Source organism: Nicotiana sylvestris, chromosome 5, assembly GCF_000393655.2.
Source record: "Nicotiana sylvestris chromosome 5, ASM39365v2, whole genome shotgun sequence".
Lineage (NCBI taxonomy): Eukaryota > Viridiplantae > Streptophyta > Magnoliopsida > Solanales > Solanaceae > Nicotiana > Nicotiana sylvestris.
In genome coordinates, this window is record NC_091061.1 from 175,215,941 (window position 1) to 175,228,667 (window position 12,727).

Sequence of the window (12,727 nt, forward strand, 5' to 3'; positions counted from 1 at the left end):
AGGTGGGGCCCTCATTTTGAATTTTGAAAAATCTTGTTTTGAAGACTTCTATAGTATACTAGTATAGTATATAATATATATATATATATATATATATATATATATATATATATATATATATATATATATATAGATAGATAGATCTTGTAGTATATATTGTATGTTATGTATATATATTTTCTTGTAGTATATATTGTATGTTATGTGTATATATTACCTTATATATTTTCTTGTAGTATATATTGTATGTTATGTGTATATATTACCTTATATATTTTCTTGTAGTATATATTGTATGTTATGTGTATATATTCCCTTATATATTTTCTTGTAGTATATATTGTATGTTATGTATATATATTATAGCTTATAAATAATTGCAAGTTAAAGACCAAAAAAATATTGCAAAAAGATATTCAAGGGCATGTCTTATAATTTTTATTACCAAAAATGGCATATCTTTCTTAGTCTTCCTCCCCCCAATGGAATGAGCACAACAAGGTACTAATACCACCATTAAAAGGGAAAAAACTAAAAGAAGATATGCCAAAGTACAAGGTACACCATAATCTACATTGTATCTCTAACAAATTTCATAAATCCTTCAAGGTTCGGAGGAGGTTGCGTTGGTGGTGGTGGAAAAGAAGCTTGTTCATCACCACTTCCGGGCGAAGCAGCATCCTCCGCAATTTCCACCATCATTTCTTCATAAGCTTCATCTATCACCGGTTGTGATTCCGCAATTCCAAAGTTCCTTCTTTCCGAGCGGATCCAATCTCTAAACAGTACAGATTTTTTCAAACTCACCCTCATTGACGCTCTATGATCACCTATTTGAAGTCTTGCTTGACTGAAAGCGCTCTCTGATGCAATAGTTCTTGAATAGATAAAATATCCCGAGCCATCCTTGCAAGAACCGGGAAATATTTTCCCTTGCCTTCCACCATTCCAAAAGATCAAAAGTGCCGTCTGGATTTTCCTTTTCAAGTCCCTGCGACAAATAAACTTGAAGCTCATTTAGATGTGAAGTTTCATCATAATTATCACCTTGAGAACCCATGAACTCCGTCCAAGATTTAAGTTTTTTTAAGCTCGTAGCTCTTTTAGAGATTGTGAACTAGACGAAGTAGGGGTTGGAACATTTGGCCTAGCATGTTCTAAGGCAAGTTGATAATCATTATAAATTGTTTGAGCATTAATTTTAATTGAGGCTTTTGCATCTGCAAGTGTAGCAAATTCCTCATTTGCATCCGATTACTTATATGAGTAAATAAATACCGCAAATATTGTTCATATTCATGTTTATATTTATAAATATCACTCTTAACTGTTGCGCGAGGCCAACCTTTATAAGTAAGATTAAAAACTCTTCTAATATAATGAATCCAATTAGTATTAGAAGCAAAAGTATAAGGTAAGCACATAACGATAATCATCTTTGCTAATTCTTCACGATCTCTATTAGGATCGTAATATAAAATACCTCCGGTCACAGTGTTAATTCCGGGTTGAACTAGATTTGAACCTGTACTAGGGTTAACCGTAGAATCTACACTTGTCCCCTCTAGCTGCGCTTTCATTTGTAAAAATCTAGCTTTATCTCTAGGGTGTATTTTTATGTGCCTAGTCAAACTACCCGTGCCGCTACGGTCTCCAGTATATTTATGCGCCATTTATTTCCCACAAGTTTTACACTTAGCCTTATTTTGTTCTCTTACTTGAGTAAAAAAAATTCCAAACTAATGATGTTTCTAGGCGTTTAGCAGGTTCTCTATTAAAAGTAGGAGATTCTACAGGTGGGTCGGCTGGTGCATCAGTTAGGTTATTAACATGACTAGTAGGTGTATCATCTAAATCCAGTGCTTGAGTTTCATCATCATCCTCATTTTCCTCATTATTTTCTGAGATAGTTTCATTAGGATAAAGAGCATTCATAATTTCATCATCTAATCTTTCACCTGGTACAACATTATGACAAAATCCACTATCGGTAAATTGAAAACAAGAGTGATCACTATCAAGAATTACGGGAGGAGGAGGAAGTCTAGGTTGACGACTACTTTCAACTTGCTTATCTTTTCTAGGTCGGGGAGCCGGGGGAAGGGTAGTTGGTTGGCCACTACTTTCACCGGTTTTATCTTTTCCCTTACCAAACATTTTTTTCAAAGAAAATGCCATATTAATTACAATTATGCAAACTAAAACACACAACAATATATTCTTAAAACTTAAGAGTTGAAACGAGTTTACTGGATTGCCGAACAACTTCTTGAAAATTGAAAATCGTTGAAGACTTGAAGACTTCAATTCACTAACTTCACAATTTTTCACGAAGTTTCAACAATAAAATAAGCAATTCTAGTGGAGAGATTAAGAGAGATTGAGAGAGATTGATGAATTGGTGAGTAAAAATGAAAGAATTAGAAGGTATTTATAGTTGAGAAATGGGGAAAAGTGTAATTATATAAAGTTTGGGGGCCAAATGGCTATTTTAGAAACCAAACGATAAAAAAAAAACCAAACGGCTACTTTTTAAATATGGTCGTTGGGCTGTTTTTTTTAAATTTTTTTTTTAATTATAGTCGTTAGGCCCGCTGGGCCCGGACCAGGCCCGTCAGCCGGTCCCGGGCTAACCGGTCACGGGCTCGTGGGCTTAACATGGAAGACCAGCCCGCCTCGGGCTTTAAGGGACCGTTAGGACCGACACACAAGGCCCGTTAGGCCCGTTAAGACCGCAGGCCCGGTCCGGTTCAGGAGCGGCCCACAGTGCAGCATTAATCACAAATGCGCTTCTACTTAGTGTAGTTATCATTTTATAAACTAATCAATGAGTAATATTTCTTAAGAAATTGCTAATACACTTCTACTTAGTAGAATTTTCAATGTAAATGCTAATCAATCACTAATATTATTAGTTATATATATACTATAATATACGTTTACTTAGTTTAGTTGCCAATCTATAAATTGATTACATCTAATACACTGTTATTTAGTGTACTTATTAATATATATACTAATCAATCATTAATATTAGTTAAGGATACCATTAATACGCAACTACTTTTTGTAATTATCAATTTATAAGCTAATTAATCGCTAACATTTCTTACTGATATTACTAATACACTTCTACTTAGTGTAATTCTCAATGTATATGCTAATCAATCAGTATTAGTTCTTAAGAATAATATTAATACACTTCTACTTAATTAGTGTAATTATTAATACATAGTCTACTCAATAATTAATATTACTTAAGGATATTACTAATGCGCATCTACTTTCTGTAGTTATCAATTTATAAGCTAATCGATCGCTAACATTTCTTACTGATATATTTCTAATACACTTCTGCTTAGTGTGAGAACTAAGAATACTACTAATATATTTCTACTTAATTAATGTGTGTGTATGTAATATTTTCAATGTAATTCATCTTTTAGCATTAATTAACAATAAAATTAATATTAATAATTTAAAATAAATCATAAGCTAATGTAACTATTAATTTACAAGCTAATTACTACTAAACCACTTTCACGTAATTAAGTATCAATTAATAGTCTAATCAATCACTAATATTACTTAAGGATATCACTAATGCTCTTCTACTTAGTGTAGTTATCATTTTATAAACTAAACAATGAGTAATATTTCTTAAGAATACTGCTAATACACTTCTACTTAGTAGAATTTTCAGTGTATAGGCTAATCAATCACTAATTTTTCTTACTGGTATTAATAATACACTTCTACTTAGTGTAATTTTCAATGTATAAGCTAATCAATCAGTAATAATTCTTAAGAATACTATTAATACACTTATACTTAATTAGTCTAATTATTAATACATGAGCTAATCAATCATTAATATTACTTAAGGATACCATTAATACGCATCTACTTTTTGTAATTATCCATTTATAAGCTAATCAATCGCTAACATTTCTTACTGATATATTTCTAATACACTTCTGCTGAGTGTGAGAACTAAGAATACTACTAATACACTTCTACTATATATATAGTAGAACACATATCTACTTAGTGTCTACTTTAAGGATACCGCTAATACTTATCTACTTTTTGTAATTATCAATTTATAACCACATTAGTTTCTAACATTTCTCAGGTATAAGCTAATCAATTAGTATTAGTTTTTAAGACTACTACTGATAAACTTTTACGTAATCAGTGTAATTACTAATAGATAGGCTAATCAATCATTAACATTACTTAAGCATACCACTAATATGCATTTGCTTTACGTAATTATCAATTTATAAGCTAATCGATCGCTAACATTTCTTACTGATATTACTAATACACTTATACTTAGTGTAATTCTTAATGCATAAGCTAATGAATCAGTAATAGTTTTTAAGACTATACTAATACATACTTAATTAGTATAATTATTAATGTATAGGCTAATGAATCACTAGCGTTACTTCAGAATACCACTAATATTACTTAACGATACCACTAATAAACCTCCACTTACTTTAATTATCAAACTAAAGATAAACAATCACAAATATTTCTCACAAATATCATTAATACACTTCCATTTAATGTATAATTATCAATGTATCGGCTAATCAATCACTAACGTTACTTATATAAGGATACCACTAGTTCACTAATTGTTAACGTTACTTAAGGACACCATGCATTAATACACTTCTACTTACGGTAATTATCAATTTATAAGATAAACCATCACTAATATTTCTTACGAAAACGACTAATACACTTCTTCTTAGTATGTAATTATTAATGTATAGGTTAATCTATGTAGTTAAGGATACTACAAATTCACTTTTACTTTGTGTGATTATAAATTACTAAGCTAATTACCACTAATATATTTTTAAGTAGTGTATTACCTCCACTTAATGTAAATTTCAATAAATAGGCTATCAACCACTAAGATAATTAAGTAAATACTTATCGAGGGACTTACCAACAGTCTCCTTCGGTATTGTGTAGTAAAAAATACAAAATAATTATCTATAAGATTATATATTTATATTACCGACAGAAGTCCATCGGTACTGTAAGAACAAAATTCAAATTATTATTTAAATGCAGTAGGATTGACTACGTCGGTAACTTTATTTTCTTTTTCATTTATTTTTTTTAAAAGTACCGAGAGACACCGTCGGTACCTAAAAAAAATAATTCAAAAATATAAATACAAAATATTCCGAGGGAGTCCACCGGTAAATTATCGAGGGAGTCCGTCGGTACAACCATTTAAATCTTGACCGGTCAAAATATCATTATTTACCGATGGAAGTCCGTCGGTTCTTTTTTAAAAAAATTAGAAATTAAGAAGTTCAAAAGTACCGAAAGACTCCGTCAGAAAGTCCTTCGGAATACCGACAGAAAAAAGTTCGTCGGTGCTGTTGCGTCGGTAAACTGATGTTTTTTAGTAGTGCATTATGTAATACAATCTAATTTCGACCGTATGATTTTCCCCAACATAACCTATTGATGTGTATACAAGAAATAAAATAAAAATACCATCCATTGCAGCACTGAAACAGAGAGATCTAAACATCACAAAGACATTGAGATATGGACATAATCATGACAATCCACAACAGTAACGTACGCAGTGTAATTTTATAAATGGAGTCTGTGGAGGATAGTGTGTATCCAAACCTTGTCCCTACCTTGTAAAGACATGAAGAGACTATTTTCGATATAGATCATCGGCTAAAAAAAATATAATCACAACATTATAAAAATAAAATAAAAAGCTATGGGAAGAGAAGAACATCATGACAATAAATTGGATAAAAATAGTAAGCAATTTACTAAAAGCATTAAGCTAGCTCTCTTTGCTGTGTGTTGTATCCCCATTTTCTTTCTGGATTTCTCTATGCTTTTGCAAATATTTCATCAAATTTTCAACATATTTTTCTTGTTTTCTCTTATCAGCAAACAATTCTCTCATATTTTTAGCATTTTCCCTATACACTTTTCCTCCTTCCTCTAACATCACCAAACTCAGTGAGTTAGCCACCGAGTCCCTCGTAAACGTCCCTTCTCTTTCATCTCTCGGTATCGAATACGCCATCTTTTTCTCCTCTAATAACCGAGCATTTAAACCTTGATCAGCTAAAAATGGCAACAAAATAAGAGCCTTTTCATAAGATATAGCTTCGACTACTGAACTCCAACCAGAATGAGTCAAGAATCCACCGACCGAGTCATGACTCAGTATCTTCAACTGTGGGGCCCAGCCCATGCACACCACTCCACGGTCTTTGGTCCGCTGTTCAAACCCTTTTGGTAACTCGTTTAAGTCAGTGTCAAATTCACCGCGTTGCTTTCTTAGAACCCAAAAGAATGGCAATCCTGAAAGTTCTAACCCGTGAGCTATCTCGGTGAGTTCTTCTTGACTCGGTTTTGCCTCACTTCCGAATGCAACGTAAATCACTGATCCTTTTTCTTGTGAGTCAAGCCATTGTTTTATACTCCCTCCTGATTTATTTTATATAACGATATTTGAATGAGCATATGGTTTAAGTAAAAACATAATGGCACATAACAAAAGCATGTACGTGTAGAATACAGGGGCAAATACATGGAGCACGTGATCTTTCCGTTAAACTAGGTATTTTATGTATATATTTTTTAGAATTCGTCTAGTATTATTTGCTAGCACTAGGGGTATACATAGATCGGGTTGGTTCGGATTTTATAATTATCAAACCAAACCAATTGTGTCGGGTTATTAAATCTAAAGACCAAACCAAACCAATAAAATCGGATTTTTCACTCTCGGGTTTTCTCGGATTTTTTTCCGGTAAAAAATCTTCGTAGAGCAAAACATATAAATTGTGCTCAAAATATTTCTTCAATCCTAGTAAAATACAACTATATAAAGTATTTTTCAAGAAAATAATACAAAATATGAGATATGTCATGGCATTATCCTAAAATATTCAACAATAAAGACAATAAAATTATGTAATATAAATATTGCTAATTAAAAAGCCATAATAAAAATAAACATAATCTAAAAGTACTAAGTCATGCTAAAATAAGTAGACTAATAAGGGAATATTAATTACATGACTAAACGCTAAAGAAAAAATAAAAATAAAAATGCATTTTTATCAAAATTATTGCAAAACAAAAAATAGATACTCAATACATTCCCTTTCGTAGTATTGAATTGAATGTCTTTTGTTAGCATTAGTATTGATTTGATTTTGGTTTGGGATTTTGTTAGCATTATTTAATTTACTAATATTAATGGCTATAAAATTTATTGGATCATTCAAAAGTTCTAAGTCCAACCTTGAAATAATACCTTAAAAGATAAAATTATGAAATTTTTTATGAAATATTTATTAATGACATCACAATAAGTATATTTATATATTAAAATATATCTAAAATTTCTATATATATAATGTCGGGTTGGTTTGGTTTCGGTTTGACTTTCTTTAGTTAAAACCAAACCAAATCAACTATGGTCGAATTTTTTTCCAACACCAAACCATAGTCAGGTTTTTTTTTCTCGGTTTGACTAGGATTATCGAGTTGGTATAGTTTGTCGGTTTCCTTTGTACACCCCTAGCTGACACACATACTTCAAAGAGGCTAAATGGTACACTTGGTTAAATGTTAAGTTATTTACCTAGAGGATTTGGGATCAAATCTCACTTAATAGTTTTTTTTTTCTACTTTTTTAGTGGTACACCTATATTATAAAAATCTTAGATCCGCGTTAAATATAACTTGATATTTTTATAGGTACGAGAGAATATCCTTAGGTTGCGTTTAGTATTCGCAAGTCTTTTAAGCAAGGAAAGTGATGTTCATATGACAAAGTCAACTTTTTAGTATTTGGTTGGCAAAAAATAATTTCTAGGAAAGTTACAAACGAGGGAAAATGACTTTATAGAAGTCGTTTGTCTTCACATGCACCATAATATCAACTCTTAATTTTATATAAATGCTCTAACTAATCATTAATTAGACACTAGTATCAATTTTAGTGCTAAAATATTTCTTCAAAATACTTTCCGATTTGCTAATCTTTAATCTACATTATGTTCGGAAAATATTTTCACTCACAATCAAGTATTAGAAAACATATTTCAGAGGAAAATATTGTTTTTTAAAAAGATATATATTTTAAAGATAAAATAAAAAGGTTAAAGTTCTAAAAATGTGTACCTGTCCATGCACCATTGCTTTCATCGTCACAATTGTCAATGGTCAACGGCGAAAGTTGACCTACCGGAAAAACCAGTTTCTGGTGAATCTCTTCGACCAAATGCAACCATTCCGGTTCAAATTCCGAGCAGCTTCTAATGAGCAAAACATCACAACTCTTTATACCAGCACCAAACCGGTAAATATCAGATGCTTCAGACATATTACCGGTAAAACTATCTTTCATCCTTAAAACCTCGTACAATCGAAAAGCCACAGTCGTAGGAAAATTCACCCATTTTGGTGAAGCTGTAAGAACTTCGGGTTCATCTAAGGTACCATAGCCGGAAATTAAAACCGGCGCCGGTCCAAGAAAACCCAACACGGCGGCGATCATAATAGAGAAAAATGCACTTGAAATATTAAGTTCAGTAGCAATTGGACCGGCCCAATAAGCTGCGAAATCGAAGAAAATCCAATCCGGTTTATTAGTTTGAAGAAAATGATGAATAGAATCGCGCATGGCGTCATAAGCTATTTTTAGATACTGGACTTTATCATATGGTAAGTCAGTGGTAGCTTCGGCGTCTTTTGGTAGATTTTCTACTGGTTGAAGTGGGATTTTCACGAAACGTATAAAAGGTGATATATGTGACGGTAATTTTGGAAGGCGATCGATGTTTCGTGGAGTGGAAATGAAGGAAATTTTGTGACCTTTAAGAGCTATATGCTTAGCTAGTTCTAAATATGGAAGGATGTGACCAAAGGCTAGCCATGGAAGCATAGCTATGTGGAGCTTTCTGTTTTCAGTAGCCATGGGAATTATTTTTACGTGTGATATTTGAGTTTGATCATTCACCTTCATTTATATGGTGAAGAGAGAGAGTTTGTACACCACCAAAGTGAAGATTTAATTCTTATTATTTTAAGGGGTCGTTTGGTAGAATGTATTAAGGAAAATAATATATGTATTCAAAGGCGGACCTACATGGTGGCTTGAGAGGTCACATGACCCCGTTAGCCTCGGCATAAATCCTGTATATACATATTATATATATTTGTACATATATATGGGACCTCTTAAATATTTTAAGTGTGCCCCTAAAACAAAGAGGTGGATGGGAAAAGTGGTTACTTTGGCCCCTTTAATTCCCAACTATGATGAGGACGCTGGTTTGAAACACCCCCCCCCCCCATATATAATTTATATTTAATAGCAAATTGCTTTATCTTTTACTTTTATCTTCTTCTTTTTAAAATTCAATTATAATTTAGTACTAATATATAATAGTCAACTTTATTAATATTTTAGTTCTTTGAATACAATATTTTTTTTTACTTTTATCTTCTTCTTTTTTATTTCATTTATAGTTTAGTACTAATACATAATAGTCAACTTAATTAATTTTATTCCTTCTCTTCCCATAGTACCCATTTTGCGAAGAAATCTCTCTTTCTCTCTCTCTCTCTCTCTCTCTCTCATATATATATATATATATATATATATATATATATATATATATATTGTTATTTTTATCACTGGTGATTAGCATACAGTAGTGTGACCCTGTCTTGCTCAAATTCTAGGTCCGCCTCTGCACGTATTAGCTTTAGATTTATCCCTTGTTTAATACTCCGTCCGTTTCAATTTATGTGAACCTATTTTCTTTTTAGTCTGTGCCAAAAAGAATGACCACTTTCCTTATTTGGAAATAATTTACATTTATGCAATGATTTATAGCCACACAAGATATATGTGCCTCATTTTACACCACCAATTCAAAAGTCATCTCTCTTTTGTTAAACTCCGTGCCTAGTCAAATGAGTTCACATAAATTAAAATGGAGGGAGTAGTATTTTTCAACCTACGTATAAGTAATACCTGTATTAGTTATACATTTTATTCAGTACTATTCATATACTTAGCAAACTATGGCATTAGCAATACTATAATTTTTAGTACATGGATAAGCATGTATAAAGACAAAACTGTCATATTCAGTACCAGGGGCGGATGCACGTAGGCCCAAGCAGTGTCACGTGTGTCGCACCTCCTTTTTCCGCCCCCGCGAGGGGTGAAGGAGTTTTTTCCAATTAAAGGACAATCGAAACGGGATTTGTTTATTTATTTCAGAGTCGCCACTTGAGAGATTTAGGGTGTCCCAAGTCACCAATTTAATCCCGAATCGAGGAAAAGAATGACTCCATATTACAGTCTGCAAACCAGAAATCTGGATAAGGAATTCTGTTAACCCGGGAGAAGGTGTTAGGCATTCCCGAGTTCCGTGGTTCTAGCACGGTCGCTCAACTGTCATATTAGGCTTGTTTATCTGATTTTATACAATTATGAGCTCATGTGCAAATTTTAACTCTTTACCGCTTTTATTATATTTTTAAAGGAATGTGAACATCGTTTAAAGAATATGTCTTTGGATTGCGTCACATGAAATGCATCCGCAATCCGAAACATATTTTATTCAATGTTTTGGGATTTGGATTTGGGTTGCATGAAATGCACACCCGAGTTTAAGAAGGTAAGATTATTAAAATATGCCTAAAGAGTCTAACGCGTTATTATCTTTGGGGAAGGTAGTGAAATTCACTAAACAGTCCATCCCGAATTCTAAATATTTAATTAAACGTTTATTGAGGGCCCCGCAGTTGGTGCGTTTTATTGGGCGAGGCTCATCTCATTTTATTTTTAAAGGACAGTCCTAAAATGCCTACATTTTTCTCTATTAAATTTGTCTCTACAAAATAAAAGAGAAAATATCCTAATTTATTTACATGCTTGAGTTGTTATAGATGGGTTTCGAATATGATTCATAAAATCTGAAAATGATGCAAACAGGACAGTCTGTTGCCAATGCGGGCGCAGGCCCAACGTGTATGACATAAAACTAGACCTGGGCCGTCTTATTCACATGTTACTACCTAGTTACATTATACTAGGCATGTTCTCAGTTTGTCAAATTAAAAAAACTTAGCAATCTAATTTTAATCCTAGACCATTTACATGCTGAAATTAACCAATATTTTTTAACTAAACAATATTCCTACCAAGTTCCGAAATGGTCTATTTGTTTGATTTTTAACTAAACGGAGTTACTACACTATTTATTTATTTTTAGGCAATATATAGATAGTTCATCCATTAAGCTATCGTCAGATGTTCAACTATATATATTAAACAGCTACATGATTCTGATTTTTGTAAACTAAATAATTTATATATACAAATAAAATTCAGAATATAATTAAAATAAATTTAGAACTTCAACTCTTCATTTTCGTATTCATGCTTCATATTTCAGTTTACAGTAACCAACGTGTCAGTTGTGTACCTGATATTGGAAGCAAAAGAAAAAGGGAGATCAGCAGAAATTCAGTAGCATACAACAACAGCAACCCCAGCAACCAGCAATGAGAAACCAGTGAAGGATTTTAAAACTCAAGATAAAAATCCAGAAACACCAACAACAATCAACAGACAGAAGCCAAGGGAATCTTTTCAGATTTGAAAGACTAATTAATGTTCAACCCTTAATTTCTGAATCCGTATATCAGAATATTTAAATTGTATATCACGTGTATATTATTCTTCTCTTGAATTTCCAGAATGTTTTTCTTTTTATTTTTTGGAGTCTTAGTATTTTCGGTATTTTTCTCTCTCTTAAAATTCAGCTCCCTTTTTTTTCTCTCTCCCTCTCTTCCTCTTCTTTTTTTTTTATCTCCTTTTTATTCTATTCTCCCTTTAAAATCTGATCAAGTCCCCCTATTTATCCCAATCTTTCAGCATTTTTTAAACATAAAACCCACTATCTTCCCACTCACCCTCTTTTAATCCCACTACCTAATGTTTTGTCCTCCACTACATTAAACAAATACCCCATTATATCTTGTCCTCCATGCTTATATTAAACAATTGCATTATCCCCCACCATTATATCTTGTTCCCCCATTATTGATTATTTTAATATTATCTTAATCTTAATGGACAGAACACTCAAAATAAATATTTATTCAGAATTTTAATTCCAAAAATACCCCTCTGACCTTACTGAAATTATCATTTTGACCCTGAAAACATTGTAATTTATCAATCTACCCCGTCAGCTATAACAAGTTCAACTAATCAATTCTAACCAAAATATAGCAGCTATAACCAATTCCTAATCAGATTTTATGAACAAACTCAAACTATATGATGAACAACAAGAAACAACTGGAATTATTTTGATTGAACAATCTTTTTAAACAACAAATCTATTTTCAGATTCAACAATAATAACAAACAAATATATTCAAAGCATGAGCTCAAATTCAAATCAAACTTAAACAAAAATAAATAAACAGATTCAAATCACTAAACTCAAATAATCAATTGATCTTCAAATTAAATCCAACAAAATACAACAAAGATACATGATTCAAACTAAATCAAAAAATTAAAAATCAAAACATAAACTCACATTAAATCACTGAATTAAAAACGAATTTCAAACAAAATGAAACGAATTAAATCTATGTTAAACAACAAACA

At 31.8% G+C, this 12,727-nt stretch overlaps 1 protein-coding gene across 1 annotated transcript; it reads right to left on the minus strand.

The window, feature by feature from the left end:
• Positions 1-5,599: 5,599 nt before the first annotated feature.
• On the minus strand, positions 5,600-9,013 carry LOC104248695 (UDP-glycosyltransferase 91A1-like). Its single transcript, XM_009804996.2, has 2 exons — positions 8,206-9,013; positions 5,600-6,498 (listed from the first exon to the last, which is right to left on the minus strand). The coding sequence occupies exons 1-2, from the start codon at positions 8,999-9,001 to the stop codon at positions 5,843-5,845; spliced, it is 1,452 nt and encodes a 483-aa protein (XP_009803298.1). The 5' UTR covers positions 9,002-9,013; the 3' UTR covers positions 5,600-5,842.
• Positions 9,014-12,727: the final 3,714 nt, after the last annotated feature.